Source organism: Ambystoma mexicanum, chromosome 12 (assembly GCF_040938575.1).
Source record: "Ambystoma mexicanum isolate Mex_15411 chromosome 12, UKY_AmexF1_1, whole genome shotgun sequence".
Taxonomy (NCBI): Eukaryota; Metazoa; Chordata; class Amphibia; order Caudata; family Ambystomatidae; genus Ambystoma; species Ambystoma mexicanum.
In genome coordinates, this window is record NC_090936.1 from 460,570,070 (window position 1) to 460,593,016 (window position 22,947).

Consider the following 22,947-nt stretch of genomic DNA (forward strand, 5'->3'; position numbering starts at 1 on the left):
TTACATGGCAACATTGGACATGAAAGATGCCTATTTTCATATTTCCATGTTCCCAGCGCACAGAAAATACTTCAGCTTCAAGGTGGACAGTCGGCACTACCAGTTCAAGGTACTGCCCTTCGGGATAGCTTCGGCCCCAAGGGTATTCACCAAGGTACTGGCGGTGGCGGCAGCACACCTACGCAGGGAGGCAATCCCGGTGTACCCTTACCTGGACAACTGGCTCATCACGGGGGAAACCCCCAGTAATTTGCAGAACAAACATTCAAAGGACTATTGACCTCTTCGAATTGGGCTTCTCAATAAACGAGAAAAAGTCAAGTCTAGTGCCAAGCACATCCAAACAATTCTTAGGAGCTATCCTAGACACTCAAGAGGGGTTGACCTTTCCTTCAGAGGAAAGAATTCGGAATATACTGCTGCAAATCCCGCAATACCAGTCCGGTCGCCAGATAACGGTACGCAAAGCAATGCGTTTGCTGGGCATGATGGCGTCATGCATTTACCTGGTCCCCCACTCGCGCATGCGTCCCATGCAGAAATGGTTGGCGAAACAGTGGTCTCAGTCAAGTGGTCAGTGGGACGATCTAGTGGTGGTTTCGCCAACACTGGTACAAAGCCTTCACTGGTGGACAAGAGAGAATCTGTCCAAGGGGAAACCCTTTTACGATCCCGAGATACAGGCGGTAGTCACAACCGATGCATGCCTGACGGGGTGGGGAGCTCACCATCTCCACCACACAGCTCAGGGTCTCTGGTCCCACGCAGTGGCCAAGAATCACATCAACCTGCTAGAGCTTCTGGCAGTATTCAGAGCGCTTCAAGCTTTCAAACCTGTCAGTGCAAATCCGGACGGACAGCACTACGGCTATGTTCTACCTGAACAAACAAGGAGGGACTTGCTCGCCAAATCTGTCCAAGCTTGCCCAGAAAATCTGGATATTGGGACTCAGACGGAACATCTTCCTGTCATCGCAACATGTTCCAGGGGAACGCCCTGTGGATGAACTGGTCAGGGATGTTTGTGTACGCTTTTCCACCAACTCCTCTAATAAGGAAGGTGGTCAACAAGATGAACCGAGAATCGATGACGCTCGTCCTGGTTGCTTCCATGTGGGCGAGACAACCATGGTTCCCACACTTACGCAGACTGGTGGTGTGCGAACCCATCAGACTTCCAAGCTGGGACAACCTATTAACCCAGCACCAAGGTCAAACAGTGCACCCTCAACCAAACTCAATGAACCTGGCAGCATGGCTCCTGAGGTCATAGAGTTTGGACATCTCAATTTACCACAGAGGTGTATGGACATCCTAAAAGAGGCTCGGAAGCCCAACACGAGGCACTGCTACTTTGACAAATGGAAGAGATTTGTAATGTGGTGCCAGAGTAAACAAGTCAACCCAGTTGATTGCACTCCTTCCACTATTGTTACTTACATGCTACACCTGCTGGATGCGGGACTGGTTTTTAACTCACTGAAGGTACACCTGGCAGCCCTGTCAGCATACACCACTTCCCTTAACAAGGTGTTGTGGTGGAAAGTACCAGTAGTTAAGGCCTTCATGGAAGGAGTAAAGAGACTTCACCCTCCTATTTCTAACCCACCTCCAGGATGGGACCTTAATGTGGTGCCATCTGAGCTCATGGGCCCCCCCATTCGAGCCCATGCATAAGAGCAGTCTCAAACACCTGACTTATAAAACTACCTTCTTAGTAGCTATTACCTCTAAGAAGGGTCAGTGAAATTCAGGCTCTGTCAGTGCAAGATCCCTTCTTTACTGCCCTTAAAGATAAACTGGTTTTACGTACACACCCTAGGTTCTCACCTAAGTTTATTTCAAATTCCATGTAAACCAGTCCATCGAGCTTCCGGCTTTCTTCCGAGTCCCCAAAAGCTCGTCTGAGGTGAAACTACACACCCTAAATGTGCGTAGGATGGTCCTCTACTATGTAAACAAGACCAGACCGCTAAGGAAAACAGATCAGCTGTTTGTCTCCGTAGCCACAGGCAGAGTGGGGGATCGCGTCTCTAAAGGGGCCATCTCTAAGTGGATTGTTAACTGTATCCAATTGCGTTACTCACTTCCTGAAAAGACTCTGCCTTTCACGTCTAGGGCCCACTCCACAAGAGGCATTGGGGCCACCCTGGCTTTTATTGCAAATGTACCCCTTGACTCCATTTGCAAAGCAGCTACTTGGAGCTCTATTCACACTTTTACTCAGCACTACTGCATTGACACTCATTCCAAGACAGATACACAAGTGGCACAAGCGGTTCTAAGACATTTATTTGCTCATGAGCCTTCACATCCCACCTCCTTCTTCCGGTACTGCTCGCTAATCTATGCACAGCATGTGATCTAAGTAGATTTCACAAGCCTCAGAAGGGATACATTACTCACCGTAATCGTATTTCTGTTGCTTGTATCTGCTTAGATTCACATGCAACCCTCCCTTCCTCCCCTCTGAGAGAAGGCGCATGGATGCTTGTAGTCTTACCTTTCTACCTTCTATCTGCTTGGACTATCTGTACTCGCGCTACTCTTCATGCCAGAAAAAAACACATTCTGAAGGTCCTAGACACGTGAGGGATCATGGGTACAGGGGACGTCACACTAGGGATAGTATTACTGGCACGCCCTGTGTCGACGCCCATTTTCGAGTTTCGAAAAACAAACTGTAATACTCTGCAGCTTCCACTAGATGTCGGCCTATGCACAGCATGTGAATCTAAGCAGATACAAGCATCAGAAATACGATCCCTTTTTTTCCTTTACTGACATATCTAAGCCACATAGTTTTCTTCAGTAACAGTCAGGAAGTAAAAATTGAAAAGGTACTATATTTGTAGACTTGGGGTCAAATCATATGAAACATATACATAGCGGAAGACACAGGCTTGAAAGAGAGCAATCCTTTCTGTGCATGAAGATAATCATTAGGGTTATCAGCACTTTCTCATAGTTTTATTTTTATTACTCTACCTTCCCTGTATATGCTCATATTTGTATACATTATACTCACTCTCCTTTCCTTTGGGTGCAGTCACATCATGTGATACACATACATATGGTAAGTAGCAGCTTTGAAACAGAGCAATAGTTTCTCTGCATAAAGACAATCCGTTAGGTTAGGAACTCTTTCTGCTACTACTTCTGCTTTTTTGTTTACTTCACTGTCCCTGTATATACTCATATTTGTATGTGTTATTGTCTCTTTGTGTTTTGTCTGTAATAATTATGTATTAAGTGGGTTTTATTATCTACTTATATGGTTCACAGTACGCAAAACTCTAATAAGAAAGCAGTTATCATTTCACTATTCAACATGGCAAGATTATGAATATGGCACCTTCATCATGTGTGCTGCACACACTGCCTATGTTTCTGCATGAGTAGCTTAGTATACTGGATAGAACTTCATAATAGAATGCTATTGATATAAATGCATTGCTTAATGCACTAATTAGCTCATGATATTTATCCCAATGATCCTTGACAGTTTTTGGTCAGCATTATAAGAATCCCTTGTACAGAGTTTTTATGAAAAGTAAATGCACATGTGATGTCATCAGTGATGTCATCAATGACATTTGTGGTGTCATCTTTGATGTCCTGGTTGTTAGTGTTGGCAGTGCATGGTGGCGTGAGTTATGGTTGCTTATCTTACCATAACTGCCGAATTTCATGGGTTTTTCGGTTTTATTTTGAACCATAACGTCCCTTTTAACAACGTTTTTTTACTGAATTTCATAGGTTTTTAGTAGCGCAACTTAACCATAACGTCCTTTTCAATGGAGGAAGACCACTAGCATCCTAGGTTCTCAAGTGGGAACCCGGGGTGGTAAAAAAAAGATTTTTCTTCCCAAACCGGGACGCCGCAGGCAGGCGTCCCGGTGTAGGAAGGAAAATCTTTTACCAAGATGGACACCAGGGAAAGGGAAGGCAGGGTGTATAAAGAGAACACTACAGGCCATCGGCGGGGGGTCGGGAAGACCAGGAGAGAGACATGGGGCATGAGCAGGGGGGTGGAAAGAAGGGAGACACGGGGCGGAGACACGGGGCATGAGCGGGAAAGAAGGGAGACACGGGGCATGAGCGGGGGGCAATAGGAGAGAGACACGGGGCATGAGCGGGGGCTGGGGGCACAGGAGACAGATACGGGGCATGAGCAGGGGGGCAACAGGAGAGAGACACGGGGCATGAGCGGGTGGGGGGCAACAGGAGACAGACACGGGGCATGAGCGGGGGCAACAGGAGACGGACACGGGGCATGAGCGGGTGGGGGGCAACAGGAGACCGACACGGGGCATGAGCGGGGGGCAACAGGAGACAGACGGGCATGAGCGGGGGGGCAACAGGAGACAGACACGGGGCATGAGTGGGGGGCAACAGGAGTACAGGAGACACGTGGCATGAGCGGGGGGCAACAGGAGACAGACACGGGGCATGAGCGGGGGGCAACAGGAGACAGACACGGGGCATGAGCGGGGGGGTGGGGGGCGAACAAGAGACAGACACGGGGCATGAGCGGGGTGTGAGGGGGAACAGGAGACGGACACGGGGCATGAGCGGGGGAACAGGAGACGGACACGGGGCATGAGCGGAGGGGTGGGGGGAACAAGGGACGGACACGGGGCATGAGCGGGGGGTGGGGGGGAACAGGAGACGGACACGGGGCATGAGCGGGGGTGGCCGGGAGATTGAGAGACACATGGGGCATGAGCGGGGGGAACAGAAGACAGACACGGGGCATGAGCGGGGGGTGGGATAGAGACACGGGGCATGAGCGGGGGTGGGGGGAGGGAGAGAGACACACAGGGCATGAGCGGGGGTGGGTGGCAGGAGGGATACACGCGGGAGGGGCAGACACGCAGGCATGGGCGGGGGGAGGGGGAGAGACACGCGGGGGGTGGGGGTGAGGGGGAGAGACACATGGGGCATGAGCGGGGGGTGAGGGGGAGGAGAGAGACACACGGCGTTCGTGTGCAGGCGGCAGATCCCACTCCTCGGCCCTCCGCTGGCCATCGTGTGCCAATGGCGTGAGCGGGGGGCTGGAGGGACAGGGGAGACACGGAGCATGAGTGGGGGTGGGGGGGACAAGGACACACGGGGCATGAGCGGGGGTGGGAGGAACAGGAGACAGACACGGGCGGGGGCGGACTTACTGTGCAGGCGGCAGATCCCGCTCCTGCTGACAAAGCCTCTCATGCGAGGAACAAAGATGGCGGGCGTCTCTGAAGCCAGACGCACTGCACGCTTTCGCCGCTGCCAATGGGAGAGCATGTCAGATGTCCGCGGACATCACGCAAGTTGCTTGCCCAATCACTGTCCTGTCCGCGGAGCGAACAGGGAAGTGTCTGCGAAGCGAACACAGAACACTAATTTTTTTCACTAACATTTTTGTCATTTTTTTAAAAACTACTGTATGGATTTACACCAAATAAAGCAAAGCACGCTTTAGGGACCAAGCCGCCGCTCCTGCCGCAAATTTGGTGTAAAGCTGTCCAGCGGTTTGGGCTGTAGGCGTGAGCAAAGTTTTTTCCCATTATGTGTATGGGAAAAAAAACAAAGTTTTGGGACCCCCGCCCCCTATAACTTTTGCCCCCCTGGACGAATCCTCACCAAACTTTGCAAACAAAAATCAGAGTGGGCCATATACTTTTTTTGCAAAGTTTGGTGAGGATTCGTCCAGGGGGAGCGAAGTTATAAGCCGCCCAAAAAGTGCTATTCCTATGGAAACACCAACTCAACCATAACTACATGGCCACTACGGCCATGTAATATATATATCATGCAGCTCTCTAAAACTGATACAATCTTCCAAAAGCTTAGTACTGGTAACTAAACATCATTGTAAGGTACAAGATGGGTCTGCAACCTTTGTGCTTTCTAGATGTTTTGGTCTACAACTCACGTGATCACATGGGAGTTGTAGTCTGAAACATCTGGCGAGGCAAAGGTTACTACAGACCTGTAGGCAAGAAAAAAACTGCTGCAACTACCCAGTAAAAACAAGTTGCTCTGACTGCTCTTCTAAATAAAGCAGAATGGTTACAGACCTGCCTTGAGATTGAACAGCTGTTTGAATGCCCCGCTGAAATGTTGGGTAACATTGGCAATCTGAAATAGCTTGCGGACGTAAGCAAAGAAACCAGATTACCTCCCAGATTGGTTTCTACGAGATTTGATCGTATCCCCTTGAATCCAATTTCACTGCATTTCTTACTGCTTTTCACTGCAAAGTTCAGGGGGGGAGTTGGGGGTTACCCAACCCCAACTCCCTGTCCCCTTCTATATGCATAACACAAACCCACCATCTACATGTGTACGGTGAGAAACTGTAAATATAAATGTGGTCAAATGGGATTCGTTAAGTTGGAATGTGACCAAAGTGGATGGCCACTGAAGTTCTAGCAAGGCTCATTTATTCATCTGGCTATACTGATTGGTAACTGAAGCAGACATTCCAGCACTTTAATAGGCTTGAGAGGCTGTGTAGTGATCGAAACCAGGCTGGTGTTACATGCACCTGTCATATTTGTACACTGTATGAAATAGATTTTTCTACTTTTTTCGTGCTTAGATTTCCAGTGAGATGCCAACAGTGCCTTGGTATTAAATTGAGAATTTGTACAGCATACACCTATCTTCTTTAGCCATCTCACATGCGTGTGTTAACATCCTGCTTACCGCCTGTCCCCAATCTTTATTTTATTGGTTGTTCTGCTTAGCTACCCCATTTTGGAAAATGCAGTCTTGCTTTCTGCTAATCAATTCCAAATGGAGAACTGCAAAGAGATATGCGATCTATCTTTCTTACCCATCTAATGTTTTGTTTGCACAGGTGCCACAGAGTTGTTGCTTCTTGCCCGTCGGACGGATTTAAGGCGCATTTCCCTGGACACTCCAGATTTTACAGACATTGTTCTGCAGTTGGATGACATCCGTCATGCAATTGCCATAGACTATGATCCTGTTGAAGGATACATTTATTGGACTGATGATGAAGTCCGGGCCATCCAGCGCTCCCTGATTGATGGGTCAGACAGCCAGTTTATTGTCACTGCACAGGTTGCTCATCCCGATGGGATTGCAGTTGACTGGGTTGCCCGTAATCTTTATTGGACAGACACAGGTACTGATCGGATTGAGGTCACCAGACTCAATGGAACCATGAGGAAGATTTTGATATCTGAAGACCTTGATGAGCCCAGAGCTATAGTACTTGACCCTGTGACTGGGTGAGTATCGCCGTTTATTTGATATTGTCCACGTTTCTTTAGAGATTTGTAATAAATGTTAATCTACACAGCAGTTATAAATGTGCCTATTTATCAGTAGATTGGTGTGTGATAGAGAATGAACAAGAAATGGGATAGCTTGCACTCAATGAAGTAATCATTGATGCAGTTCTGAAATAAATGACTAAGATTTGGCGTTCCCAATTTGTGACTTGTCTGTGAGGTAATTGATGCCAAATATATTATTGGCTTCTTGAGCTAGACAGAACCCCACATTTCACACATTTTTCTGCCAAAATATGTTGCTTCATTGCTCATTCTATACAATAAATGAGGTGAGAATAGCATGCAATGGGTTATCCTGGAGGACCTAAATTGGATTTAAAATCGGCAGCAACTCCAGGGTTAATTGGATGTCTAAGCGCCCTCATTTAAGTGACTGTATATTCCGAAAATGTGGTGGACTTTTACTGGAGCAGATAATTTGTGCTTTTTCCAAAATCTTTGATCAGTGGTAACTTTTTTCCATTTGTAAGCTACAAGCCAGGCATGAAATGTCACTCGCCCCTCTCAATTAACCACATGCATGTCTTTTCTTACTCGCCATGAGTCAATTATCACTTACTCATAGCAAGTGCAGCTTTTGAGACTTTCCCAAAACTATTCTTTGTTTTTCAAACTCCTCCTGCTGGATGAGTAGCATGTGTTTAAACTCTGATTAGGTGTTATTGAGTGTTTGGTGTTCCTTTTGGATCATGTTTACTTGCACATATTCATCCTAATTCGTAGAGGCAGCAAATTAGAGTCTATACAACTATCATAAACACTCTGCAAAGATTGGTATGCCTTGCAAGAATATCACTTTAAACAAAAAATGAAATGTTTTACTTCAAGTAGCTTTACTGCCGGTGTCCGATCAGTTATTTCATTGCCATATTTACCACCACCACAGCCTTCTACATACTATTGCATGATTTCCTCCCACCTGGTCTTTCTTCTAATACCCCAATCAATGCCATAGTCCTCCACATACATCACAATTTTAACGGTCTCCTTCCTCCTAGGTGTCTCTTGCTGCTCCTTCTAGCCTCTGCGAAATGTAGAAGGCCTTCACGCATCCATGTATTAACTTTCTATGCTCCACCTCTCTACAACCTTTAATTAGGCTAGCTAATGGCTTTCAAGCTGTCCCTCTGTAAATTCAACCTGAGTTGATGGATATTTCAATGGTTTTACTTTACTTGTGCAACCCTTTCAGTCTACCATAACCCATTCCACCTTCTCGCATGTCAGTATAGTTTTATATAGCCCACATATGTCATGCATATGCTTTTGCTGCACTAGATCCTTGTCTGCAGGTGCATTAGATGCAACTGCTCCGGTGACAAGACATTACAAAAGCTATGCGTTAAGCGCTTGTTGTTGTATGTTAAGTGTAGACTTCATGAACCCCTTTTGGAGTTATTTACAAATCACCCTCATGGTCTTAAAGTGTGTAAAAATCCTAAATAGGCCTTGATCACTTGCTGAACTTCACAGTACTTGAAATCCCCCTTAATGTCCCATAGTTTGCTGTTATGAGTGAAACCGTGCTATTTGGAAAAGTTAATATGTGCTAAATAACTTTGATACACAATGGGGGCACACAGATTAAATGGGTGTTATCCCAGTAATGGTAACTTATTTTTCTATTTTAGGCTCATGTATTGGACGGACTGGGGTGAGATCCCGAAGATTGAGCGTGCTGCATTGGATGGGTCTGATCGGGTTGTACTGGTAAATGCATCGCTTGGTTGGCCTAATGGTCTGGCTTTGGATTATGCAGAAGGCAAAATATACTGGGGCGACGCCAAAACGGATAAAATTGAGGTTTGTTTTTGATGTTCACGGACAACATGTTGTATTTGTTTCCCTTTGTATATTACAACAGTATGGTCTAGCCCAGATCATTCTTGCAGCAAAGTCACAGAAAAATGTTTCCCTCTGCTCCAGTTATGCTCAAATGGTGCTCCAACCGGCACCAATCCTAGCAAAGCAATCATTATCAAATTACAGATGTCCTGTTCTTCAGGGTGGCACATGCTTGCATATCCACGTAAAACATGAGAAGTTCATACAGTAAGTCTTCAAATATCATCTCTTTAGCTGAGTGGGACAGATAAAGAAATAAAGGGCTTTTGGAATCTGGTGTCGTTGATTCCGGGGTGATATTCAGGATAGGGTCCTATATAAGACTGTGAATGGACCCAGCATTTTAGGGGTGTCGGGTGTGATCACCATATAGAATTTATCCTGCCGGCATACGTGGATAGGGATCTTATTTTTTCATATGAAGAGGTGGAGCGTGCTCTATTTGTAACTAAGAGTGTTAAGGCACCAGGCCCGGATGGCATCAGACCATGGTTATATAAATGGTTCCATGAACGGTGGACACTGGTTCTGTTACTTTTAACTCTATCGTTGTGACAATGACTATCCCTCATTCTTTGTCGGAGTCTAAACCTATTTTTAAAAAGGGATTGCGGTTGGATCCCCATTGCTACCGACCTACATCATTATTAGACAGCATTTCAAAAATTTATATCAACTGTTTGCTGGCTAGGTTAGAGAATTGTGCTGAGGAGAACATACTTCCCTGCTATCAGGCCAGATTCAGAAAGGGATTTTCGACATCTGAACATGTTTCTGTTTTCAACCCTTATAGATAAATATGTGACGGTCAGAAGTGGCATGATATATGTAGATTTTTAAGGATCTTGCCAAAGCCTTTGAGATGTCTTCCCTGGAAAAACTTAAGAGATTGGGTGTTCCCACCTGTCTATTACAGCTGATTGTCCACTTGCATGCAGACACCAGTGACTCTGTAAGAGACAATCCAAGAGGAGCCCCTATTAGCATGTTCTCCACCAATAAAGGTGTGCGCCAGGGTTGCACATTGGCTCCGTTATTGTTTATAATTTTCTTATCAGACTTTGTCTGCCTCATATTTGTCAGGCATATTTCCTCCCTCTTTGAAAGGGGTAAGCTACCCTACTCTTCTCTATGCAGACAATGTTATACGATTAGATCTGACCCCAAAGGGGCTCGCTAATAGTCTTAATTATGCATCAGATTATTTTAAAGACAACAGCCTAAAACTAAATTTGAAGAAAACCAAGATTGTTGTTTTTAGTTAAAAAAAAAAAACAACCATAACTGGCTTATTGATAATGCGAACCTAACTGTGGCTGATTCATATTGTTACTTGGGAGGTACCTTCTCAAATAAGGGTCTGTGATATGTACATGAAACATCAGCTGAAAATTGCCTTAGGACAAGCTTGGGAGGGATTAGGAGATTCTATCAAGCTGTACCACAAACAATCTTGTGGTCGTACCGATCGTGCTGAGGGGGCAAAGAAGGAGGGCAAAAGCCCCAAGTCTTCAAGTACCAGCCCTGCCGAGGTTCCCTCACTGAGGATTAATTCTGCTACAGAAACCAAAAAGGCTGAAAAATGCTCCAAGTCTGCCTGTGCCGGCTCTGCCGAGGTTCCCTGTCAGTGCTAAAACTGATCCAAAAGCCCCTACAGCCCCTGTAGTGACAATGGCCTCACTAAAACCTGTGATGCAGATAACTTCACGCAGTGACAAAATGGCGTGTAATGTGATCATTTTATGAGTATTAGCATTTATATGTTTAATAAAAAAAGTTTTAACTTTCATGTTTGAATTGGAGGTATTAGATATACCCACTGCCATTGTGTATTTTGGGTTTAGACACCTGTTAGTATACCTTCTTTTTGCGTAACAGTTTTTCTGTTCCCAGCCACAACTGACGAAGAGCACACGGACCAGGATCGTGAAGACCTGCCCCACTCGGTCACAGCTTTTCATGACTGGGTCTTGGATATGATGGCGTTGCTGGATATTCCAATACCCGAGCCTCCGGTTTCACAAGAAGGGAGTACTTTCAGGAGTGTTAGCTGTTATTGCACATAAGCGCACTGACCTTTTTCTTCAAAAGGATGTGCTTGCTGAAGCCTGTAAGGTCTGGGAGGACCCTCATTCAGGACAGCATGTAAATAGAAAAATAGAAGCTCGCTACAAGCTTTCCCTCATCAGAGGACATACCATTGACTGCATGTCCGCTCCCTTAACGCTAGTGGCAGCAGCTACTGTTGGGGAGAATTCTCATTTAATGGCTAATTTCCCTTACCTATCGAGTCTCCCAGCAGCTTTGCTGTATTTGAAGGGTTTGTTTCTTTTTCCTGCTAAGAGCGAGACTCTTTTTCCCACTCTTAGGCATTTTTGCTATGTGTGTTCTAGGCTATTTTTTGTGTATAATGTCTATGGGATTTTCTCAACCCCATAGGAACCATCTTTATTCACGTGTGTTACACAGCACCCTCAGTGCAGTGACACAGGTGTGTCGTAGCGACCCCCAAACCTAGACTCCATACCCTGGGACTGACTACTGTCTCCCAGGGCATGTAAAGTCCCAATTGACTTTACTAGTCAAATCCTATTAACTAAACCAGTAGAACCCATCTTACTATGGAGGTACTGGGAGGGTTAATAGTTTTTCACTTATGTTAATTTTCGAGAGGGTACCATACAGTCCCTCTCTCAAAAGTTTCTGGCTGGTGGCAGTGGTTACTACCGTAAATATTCGACCGCAAACATTTCCCTATGGGATTTTCCCATTGTTCGAGGCTACCACTTTTTCTGACAGGCTCTAACATACCGCTGGTGCATTTTTATATTAACTTGACTCTGGTAGGTTTTATTTGCCATAAATGTAATACATTTTCTCGTGTCTTTCTCTAAACTCCTTACCCAGGTTGGGGATCCTTTGTTCGTCCTTTTGGCGGGCTTCTACCGAGAAGCCCTCCTTTTGGCACGCTGAGACTGGGGTGGGTCCATTGTGTGGGAGGGGGAGTAGGATTCCTGGACAGGGTTGCCTCAGCAACCCATGTCACACTCTATCCTGATAGGCTGGAGGGTCTCCCGCCAAGAGGACCACTCCACTGTGTGAGTGACAGCTAGGCTGTATGAATGGGAATCTTTTTGCATAAAAGCAGGGTCCTGAGGACTAGAAGAGCAAGACGTCGCCAATGGAACTAAGAAGCCGAAGAGGAGAGAAGCCAAAGTCACCTGCAACGACTGAACCACCGGTGAAGCCCTGCTGCAGCGTCTCACCACTTTTCTCCACAAGACGAGAGAAGATCTTCATCTGCAAGAGCCTTCTTCCCTTGAGCTGGTGGGGCCAACCAGTTTGCCAATCGCCTTCCCAGACTTGCCTTGGTCGAATCTCCCATACCCTGTACTCGGAGGCCGGATAGCCAGGCACCAGTCCACCCGGACCGCGATTTAAAGGAGCGTACCTTTTATTCGTCGGGCAGCACCGCGGCTGGTTTCATCCCTGGGTAGTACAGTAACTCGAACCTTCCTCCACGACGAGAGCCTCTCTTCCTCTGCTGGATCACCCGAACTGCAGGAACTACCAGGAACAACCACCACCGCACAAGCCACTTCTTCATTTAAAGGTACATTGTTCCACCAGGCCGCCCTTTCTTTGCGGTAGCACTCAAGGTGTTTAAATCCTTTACCTACCTGTTGGGTTGGCCGCCCCTCTCTTAACATTGTCTTTTCAACTTCTGCATCCACCTTTTCAAAATCGTTAACCAAAGACTTGACTGCTGCTACAAGAAAATTTTGCTCCTGGGCCCTTGCCCTGTACCACTGACTCTGGCACAGACCAACTGACTCTGGCTACATTTGTTAGACTTGCCTTCTTTAGATTGATTCTCATCTAGAACTGTGTGGTGCACCTACTCCTTATAACTACCCTTTCCTTCCCATTTTTAAACCTTGTGAAATGCCATTTTGCTCAGTTTTCATTTAAGTATTGCCTATACTGATGCAGTGTCTTGCTTAAACTGGTTCACAAACGTATGGGAAATGTTGCTAGGGTGTGTAGGAAACTATTTCTATATAATGTGTGCTTTCCCTCCCTTGTGAGAAATTGATAGAGTATCCCTTGTGTGTGGTTTTCACTTCGCCGTTTTGCTCAGTTTTCACTCTGGTTCACTTGGTCTACAATTTATCTTGGGAGTGTGTATATTTTTCCTTTGATTTAATTTGATTGATGACTGTGATGCATGTGTTTTATTAGAAGTGTATAAAATAAATATATATCTACATTTGAATACAAAGCTTTGGTCAGGGTCTCCTTGTGCCATAGTACGGTAGGCCTATTGTGTAAACCCTGAATACTGCTCATCTTCCTCTTGAGATAAGTATGACTGCTCAGCCACAGCTACCAACAAAATCTTTGCGGTACAGACTGATACCAAAGGCGATTTATTGCTCACACCTGTAGTCTTAATCTTCTGGTGTGCTCCCTAAGTGAACTGCACAGGATTCTACCTAACGGCTACGCTCAAGTCTAAGCCGTCCAAAACATCCTCCATGGCTGCCTCTTGATCATTGTCCAAGTATGACAATGATCTAGATGGTATCGGGGGGGCTAGAGGGGGGAGGAACAGTTGTTTCCAATTTTGGTATTCAACTGTGACAAGCGAATGCTGAGGTCATCTTGCAGCAGCGAATCTCAAGCTGTGGAAGGAGCTTTCTGAATTTGAGGTTTGTATCCCACAGGGCAGGTTGGAAGATTTTAAAGAGAGCACTTATCCGATGCCAGAGTACTGGTTCAGGACCTGCTGGAGGCTGTGGCCCATCATGTAGATGCTTCCGCTCAGGGCCTTATGGTTGGAATAGACGTTTCCTGGCAAGCATCGCTGCACGTGACAAAGTTCTCGAAAGAGGTTCAGGACATGGTACTTTACCTCCCTTACGAAGGTAAAGAACTGTTCTTCTCATCCACTGACGAGGAGCTCAACTAAACCAAGGTAAGCATGCTAACGGCTAAATCTTTGTCGGTCTTGGCAAAACAACCCCCCAGCCCCAGCAAAAGCAGCCTATACACAGAGATCGGACACCCAGACAAGGTCCTTCTCAGGTTTTAGAAGGTTGCAGGAGCGTTGAGCATGCTGAGCAGAAGGCTCCTCTGGTGGACGTCGACACAGGCAGCAAAGGCAAAGTGCCCGGTTTTTCTCTCGGTCATCAGCCTCCTCCTCTGCAAGAGGAGGTCTCCCTCCCGATAAATCATCCAAATGATGTTTTTCATCGGTCACACAAGACTCCAGTGGGAGGACGTTTATCATCTCAGCTGGAGGCGTGGCAGTCCATCATAGATGACCGATGGGTTTTGTCCGTCGCCCGAGTGGGCTTCCGCTTGCACCTCCTCATACCCCACCCTCACCCTCCTCTCCAGCAGACTGGGTCTCCTTCCTTCAGTGCCAAGCTACATAAACTTCTGAACCTCAGCAGTGGATCATGTTCCCTTGCGGGAGAAAGGGAAGTCATCTGTTTAGTGCCCAAACCCAACAAGGCCGGCCTGCACACTATACTTGACCTCTCCAACTTCAATCTTTTAGTTCCCCAAGAGAAATTAAAGATGATCATGCTCAGCCAGATAGGGTCATTGGCTCAGTGTGGTAGATCTCCAGAACGCTTATATGCACATCCTGATCTGGGCCCCTCATCGGAAATACCTTCAGTTTTCTGTGGGAACTGAACATTTCCAATATAGAGTGACAGCGCTTGTTCTCTGCTCGGCACTGCGTGTCTTCACAAAGATGATGGCTATCAACGTTGCGTTCCTCAGACAGCAGGGAGTTCATGTCTATCCATATTTGGACGATTGGCTTCTGCAGAGTCCTTGTCCCTGGGCTGCGAAAGCCAATCAGTCACTCCTCCAGCTCCTGTTCCAATTGGAGCTGTTGGCGAACTGGCAGAAATGGTCTGACGGTTGCTCATGACCCAATATGTCTTGGTTTTCGTTGGGATACTGTCAGTGCCCAGGTTTCCTAACAGATGATAGAATTGTGGATTTATCAACCACATGCCTTCTTTTCCTGAACTCCTCCCACAGGTCAGCCTGGTGGTTCCAGCGACTGCTTGGCCTGATGGCTTCATGTGTTCTAGCCCTGCCTCTGGCAAGACTGAAAATTAAGCGCACACAGCTAGCAATGCAGAGCTGCTGCTCCCAAGCCTTGGACCCAGACTCCAAAATGATACTGATCCCATCTTCTATGACACCGGATATTCAATGATGGCCAACCTCCAACAACCTCTCAGTGGGAACCTCCCTCCAGGAGCCGTTGCCACAGGTCACGGTTACAAAGAACTCCTCACTTCTAGGGTGGCGACTGATGTTGGGTAATCTCGAGGTCTACGATCTGTGGACACCCCAAGACAGGATTCATATCCACTAGCTATAACTCTTGGTGGTCTCACTGCCATTGAAAGCTTTCCAGCCTTCTATCATCAACAAGGTGGTGTGGAATAGCACAGACAATTCTGTAGCTTCCTTCTACGTCAACAAACAGGGCGAGGGGGGGGGGGGCGCACCAGGACACCTCTTCTTGTGGATCTTAGCTATCCATATTTGGAATTGGGCAGTCTAACACAATGTCTGGGGCTGCTTCAACCGTGGGTATTCCTGAGGTTTCCCAGTCTGGGTCTAAATGTACCAAGCCTAGTTTCGAGGTTTCCTGTAAAGTGACTAAAAGTACCAGGGCTAATCCTGGAGATCCCCATACAGGGGTTATAATCAAAACAAGCAGGATCGTAGGGCCCCATTTATGGGCTCGGACTACCTGGTGTGACCCTAAGCTTTCCCACAATCAATCTTGTGGTTGTAATGGTCGTGCTGGTGGGGCAAAGGAGGGCAAGGGCCCCAAGTCTTCAAACACTGGCCCTTCCGAGGCTACCTCACGGAGGGCTAATTCTAAAGGGGCTGAATAGCACCCCAGGTCTGCTAGTACCAATTCTCCTGAGGTTCTCTGTCAGAGGGCTAAAATTGATTCCAAAGCCCATACAATCCCTCTGGTGACAATGGCCTCACTAAAACCTGTGACGCAGATCAATTCAGGCAGTGACAAAATGGTGGTTCAACCCACACGGTCACAATGCAGGAGGCACGTGTAAGCCTTCTACAAGAGCACAGACTTTCTGTTGAACGTGTCTTATCGTGAAGAACATATCTGTCATCCATTTCAGCTTATATTTCTACAGATAATTGCTCTTTTTCTCTGACAAATCCAGTAATCAAGATGCATTTCACAGGCTTTCTGCCAGTAAGGCCTCCTCGCCCAAAATGGGATCAAAATGTGGCCCTTACCATTTTGTGTCACAAGCCATTGGAACCAATGGCCACTACAGAGCTCAAATTTCTCTCCTTGAAAGTGGCCTTCTTGATTGCAGTAGCATCTGCGAGAAGAATAAGCAAGTTTCAAGCTGTCGAACACCTGTGCTTTACCTTTCACAAGGAGAAGGTTGTGCTTCGCACTTATCCTTCTTTCCTTCCAAATGTTGTCTGAGTTCCACATAAATCAGTTGATATCCCCACCGGTTTTCTCTCCAAACCCTGGTTTCGGATGCGGAAAGGGTTCTATATAACCTAGATGTCAGAAGAGCTCGATTGTTTTACCTTGACAGAACAAGTGAACTTAGAAGCTCCTCACAACTCTGTTACTTTTGGGGACCCAAAAGGGAAAGTGTTGATCTCACAATGGGTCGCTTCATATATATCAGAGGCTTATACAATTCAAGGACGTCAGCCCCAAGGGACGTTCATGCACATTTGGTCCATGGCAAAGCGGCTGCTAGTCCCCTTTCCTCCATACGCCCGCCGTCCCCTCTAAAAAGTATCCTCTATTTTGCTAATGGTCCTTCGACGTTGGCGATAAAAAAGGACTGAAGGACTGAAGGGCGATGCGCAGGGCGGAGCTCAGCAAGGCGGGCTATAGTTCTGTGTGGTGGCCATGCGTAAAAATAAAAGGGCAATGTTATTTTTTGATGCTTCAAAAGTGCTCCGGTCCTGTCCCGATGGACAGAATGTCCCAAAAGTATGGAGGAAAGGGAACTAAGGACTAGCAGTAAGTAGTCTCTACAGTGAGTAACTTTGTTATTCTGCTTTGTTCACATGAGATTAATTTGGATCTTAACACTGTGAGCCCTGCAGTGTTTTAATGGTTGTCCCAGATGTTGGCCGAGCCGGAGATAATGTGACCCTTTGTGAATGCTTTAAAGGCATAACCAATAGGTTAGAACTCTATATGTCCTGAATTGGGGCTGTACATTTTTGATATTGCTAAGGAGGGCTTCTGAAAACAAACTCTTCAGAGACCTAACCTCTTGTCTATTTTATGGTCCGAGTCCCTAAAGGGGATGTTGTTTTGAATTGAGATGGCCTCCACTGGATATTTTTGGCTGAGTGGAGGCGGTGTAAAATTGTGGGCAGTGTTTGTTCCGAACGTTGAATTGTGTAGTAAGTTTGTTCTCTGTAGGGTTAGACTCTCAGCCCTTTCCTCCCTGACTAAGTCCTAAATGTTGGGGTGAATTAAGACCATGGACATTTAAAGAAAGCAATTTTCCCTTGTTCAAACAGGGGAAAGATGTTCTATGGACACCAAACAAGGAGTTTATATGGATGAAATGGTCAGGACACAACCTGGAATTAATAATAATGAAGCCCTACTAACCTCTTTCCCCCCCCCCCCCCCCAACCCCCCTGCGCTCCCCTTCCCCCCCCCAACCCACATTAGTAACCTAGTAAGGAACCCTAATGAAGGTCCTTTGCCCCTGTGAACATGGCCAGGGCAGTGATTTGGTTGTACTCCAACTCCAACCCGCTAATGGACCAGTTGCATACATCATTCAGAATGCTCGGAGGCGATAGCTCCCATGCCGCCTGGTTATCTTGTCCCCCTATAACTCTTAACACAGAATGTATTTATCGATTGTTTCCATCTATTCAAATAAATGTATAACTTGAGTAGTAAAAAATATTCAACATTCCTGCCGTTTAAGCCATCTAAAGAGCACAGGCAGGACTTGAACAAGGATTTTAGTACAGGTGAGCCCAACGTTTCAAGAGGAGATGCAAGACCTAACCCTGCAAATGCAGCACAAAGTGTGAATGAGTTAAAGTTGGATTGCCTGGAGCTGCATCACTCGCATTGCCATTCCTGAGTGTTTTACTGCTTGGGTTATTTTTCCGTGATATTCTGGGTTGTCAACTCTGTTGATCATCCATATTCTTCTCCTTTGTGGGGATGGGTACTATGCTCATATATGGCATGTGGGGCACCAAAGGCGGCATCTTCCAAGGTACTGACTGATGTATTGTTTTGTCTTTAAAGTTCAGAGAAGTGGGGTGAGTCCCTGTAGCTCATTATCTAGAAATGGCCTTCATGCCGGTCATATTGAGTCCCTATAATCTCTGGCATCATGTATGGACGAGAGGAGGAAGACTTCTTGGTTCCAGAGCTTCAGTTTTAAGCAGATGGACCCATAAAAGGATCCAGGTCACAGAGGCGGCATTAGTGATCCCAGTGGCTTCATGTTGGTGCTGTGGATGAGAGCAGCTCAAGAAATACTCCTGATCAGTCGTACCATAACCACTCCACCTTATTAGCTTTTTAAGGTATTAGTGATCTCTTTGAGATGCTTCACAGCTGCAGCTGTTTTTGTTCTTGGACAGTTAGTTTCTGCTTTTCCCTTAGACCATCAAAGCTTCAGCCTCCACACCTTGTGTGAAGTCTGCCTCAGAGGAAGGGAAGAGTGGGGAGAGCCACATTGTGAAAGTCTTTAATCAAACACTGAGGTGTGGGGATATACAGGTGATATCAATGTCTTCCTTAAGATGACTTGAGCAGGGCCACCCTGAAAACCATACCCTTCAGAACAGTTTCCTCACTACATTCACCCTCTAGAACTATGCAGTTCACTGTTAAGAACCATATTAGGAGGGTGGTGTGGAGTTGTTCCTTTGGGAAAGACCAGGCTTTAACCCTTATTCTGGGAAAGAAGCCTGTTGTGACCTTCCTTTTGCCTATCTACTCTGCTTAGCAAATATGTGATATCGTGAGTGCCTCGATGTGGAATATTGTGTGGATGACAGTTGATGAGAGGCTGGCTTAGAGAGAGGGTGGCAGTGGATGTGACGAGCTGAACCTCTGGGGTGCATAGTACTTGTGCTGTGGTGGGGCCTCGGGGAGGAGGGGGCATCCACTGCCCTCTCTCCCCAAAACCCTGAAGAAAAGCATCCTCTCAAGTGGAAGTGTGAAGTGGCCGGCCTCCAGGTGGTCTGGCTGAAGTTGTGCGCTATGCCACAATGCTGCCAGGTGCAGCCAGTCTGGAGACCTGCTGCTGAAAGGGGAGGTTGTACCTTTAAAACTGTCACAATAAATGGACCCGTCTGCACAGACGTGAACTGCATTTCAAGAGAATTGATTGTGAGTAGTGTGGCCAGCAATGGTGTACATGGGTTCAATGAAAGATATACATGGCAGGAGGCAAACCTAGAACGAGCTTCCATTGGGAACCTACCAGAGTCCTGGAGGTCAGCTATTGTCCTGGAGCTAATTAACATGTCTCTGGCGTACTGAGGTGCTCCGTGCAGGTTCGAGCTGTGTAAAGGTTAAAGGCTTCGCGGGACAAGGCAGCGCCTGGTTGGAAGCGGAAGACCCAGGGTGAAGAAATCCTCGGTCCTGTTTGCACATGAGGTCTGGGAGCTGAACGCTCTAGGAGCGCTAGGAGCCCTGGCTTGTCTGGGTGGTCAGGAAGGAGGAGCGCAGTATGAGGGGGGAGTTCCATTTAATGGTGGGAGAGTTCTGCACTCTGCAGTGCTTAAGATTGAGATGACTTAAAGGAACGTTTGGACGTTCAGAGCAATGGATAGAGGTTATTTGAGGAAAGAACCCTACAGACCATTGCGCGTAGACCTTGTGAGGCGTTACATGATGCCTTGGGACAGGAGAAGATAAGGTTCTACTAACTATGGTGCTTTGCCATGTGACCTGAAGGGAGCTACATCCATGGTTTGAGGGAGACATGAAGAATTTCCTGAGTGCAGGGTTGTGATCAATGATGGTGGTACTGTGTTTAGGGACTGCTTGTGGTGAGGTTGCGGTTCAGTATGCCTATCAGAAGTAGAGGTGGTGGGAAGTTGCACTGGACAAAGGGCATCGAGTGATAGCAATTGGCAAGCAATGTCTATGGCTGATGGCATTTTGGGATTTAAGAAGTTTGGAGGGAATTTTACCAACAAGGTTTTGGGGGCGTGTTGTGTGACTATTGTGTGGTGTTCCTGATGTGTGGCCTGGCATTCACTCTGGTAAATGAGGTGTACATAATACTAGTTTTATGATAAATAAGACATGTTATCATCTTGAGGTGATGTGAGGCCAGTTGGAATGCTGATGTGTTAGGTGCATTGGATGCGTGTCGTGGCCTCTGTTTAGGATAATTCAAACAATAGTAACGTTTATGTAGACAGTTCACTCTGGTTTCATTTATATGTCCCTTAACTATGTTTCTCTCCACAGGTGCAACCTAAGTTACAAATGATGGGTCCGTACAATGGATTTATAGGGCTAAATTAGCCAATGCTTACCTTGGTTTATGTAATCTGCTTCTCCAGCATGGGTCTGGCATGGATTCACATGCTCATGAATATTTCCCGTCAGGCTGGGAATCCTCGGTAAAGAAAAAAATCAGTTTAGTTCCTGAACTGTCTTTCTACTAATAACCAATCGCTGGTCTCTGGGTCCTACTACCCCCAGCGAATGACTGCCCTCTACCTAAGGCCCCTCCTCTGGCAGCCATCTTCAGATTTTTACCGCATGTTCAAGTGTTGGGAGTCCTCGTGCTATAGCTCTCGAGCTTTTACTGCGGGTTGCGTTTTTCCAAAGAGTTTACTCTTTATTTTTCTGTCAAATCTAGCCTCAAGCTCCACTGATTCATCTTCCGATTAACGTGGATCCATTTTGGAAATTTCTACGCCCCTCAAGGGCAAATTTATGTCGAATCTCACTTCTTGGAGGATTCCGGAAGATCTTTGAGGTCTACCCTGCGTGGACATGGCCAAGACAAAGGAGACTCGACACCAGTTGGACCAAGTTGTTTAGGATCTGCCCAGGATGTGGACTGCAGAACGTCTTCAAGGAAGATGAGCACTCCCGGTGCCTCTACTGCCTTCACGCGGATAAGTGTCACGTGGAGGAAGACTGTGCGTTCTGCAAGAAAATGTCCGTCCAGACCATGAAGGACCGTCTTAAATGACTTGCTGACTGGCTGAGACGACGAGCCCAGCAGCAGGTGACAAGTCCGAGCAATCTTCTAAGACCTTTGAGGGTGCTCCGGAGACGGGGGCCCAACAAAAGGCAAAGAGCCAGAAGTCCACGGGCACCAGGAGCACAGTTGGTTCGGGCTCCTCGGCTGCAAGGCAGGGCGCGATGTCACTGACGTCGTCAACCACGAGCCAATTCTCCGGCTTGGTGAAAAGGAAGTCTGAGAACCCGGGTAAGCTTCGGGAGAAGACCCAGTCGGTCCCGTCAGAGAAAGCCAAGGGGGAGTGTTAGGTAGAATTATATGCAGTACCCTTTGGGAACACCACACAAAATTAAGACTACAAGTGACAGTACAAATTCACCTTTGGTACAAGCCTGTAGTACACAGTTAAAGTGGTAGCGATGGCTGAGCAGCCAGACTTATCTCAAGAGTAAGTGAGCAGTATCATATAGTTACACAAAGGACAGCAATTAGTATGATTCAGGCAAACACTGACTCAAGGTTTTCAAGCAAAAGAATATACATTTATTTCACTCTTCAGTTGTACAAGATTACACTATTATAAGCAGTTTAAAAATCACACTCTAATACACCACACCATTCCCATTAAGTTCCATACAAGTTAAGCTCACACAATGAAGTGGGAGCAAAATGGCACTCTAGTAATTTCAAAGGGAGGGAAAAACAAAGTTAATAGAAATTGAACCACACCAACAGGTAAGTACTCGGGGCAATTGAGCAATAGGAACTACAGTGATAGAATCAGGTAGAAAAGGCTTAGGGCCAAAGTCAATGGGTCAAAAGTCTTTTGCTCAAGATCACGCAGTTCAGGGTAGTTCACGCCAGGATTCCGGATGAGGTTGGTTGGCAGAAAAGTTAGTTCAAAGAGAAGAGAAGGACAAGCCCTCGGTTTGGATAAAGATTTCAAAACACTTTCACCACGGCTGAACGAAATGAACAACCGGATTTGCACAGTACCTTAAAACGGAGAGGGAGCTGTAGCTGAGGCGGACGTTCCTGGGAGTTCCTGCAGGCTCACATTTCCTGAAGCGACTGTCGGACTGACAAGAAGTAGGAAGACTGGAGAGTCCTGCGCCACCCTGGGAAGAAACCAGTAGCAGAGCAAAACAACAAATAAAAGGGGCGCTCCTTAAAACCTAAGCAGGGTCCGACCTTCCTGGCTATCAGGCCCACTGTAGCTCTGTACAGCGATTTCGACCAGAGGAGGGGTCTTGGCTTGCAATTTGGGCGAACTGGTTGGTCCCACCAGCTCAAGGGAAGAAGTTTCCTGGAGGATCTTCTGTCTTCGGATTCTGAAGATTCGGACCTGCAGCAGGGCTTCACGGGGCGGTTTAGTCCTTGTAGGGGTCCTCTTCCCATCAGCTCCTCGTTGGTTCTTTCGTTCCAGTGGCGACTCTGCCTTTACAGTCCCAGAGACCTGCTTTTTATGCAGTTTTCCCCCATTCATACAGCCTGGCTCTCAATCACACAGCAGGGTGGCTGTCCTGGCAAGGGCAGTC

At 46.7% G+C, this 22,947-nt stretch overlaps 1 protein-coding gene across 1 annotated transcript in view; it reads left to right on the forward strand.

Moving 5' to 3' along the window:
• The window catches only part of LRP6 (LDL receptor related protein 6), a 1,542,295-nt gene that overhangs the window by 503,074 nt on the left and 1,016,274 nt on the right, over window positions 1-22,947 (forward strand). Inside the window, exons 6-7 of the mRNA XM_069628714.1 lie at window positions 6,851-7,247; window positions 8,945-9,116. Coding sequence (XP_069484815.1) covers window positions 6,851-7,247; window positions 8,945-9,116 — 569 coding nt within the window. The remainder of the gene's footprint in view (window positions 1-6,850; window positions 7,248-8,944; window positions 9,117-22,947) is intronic.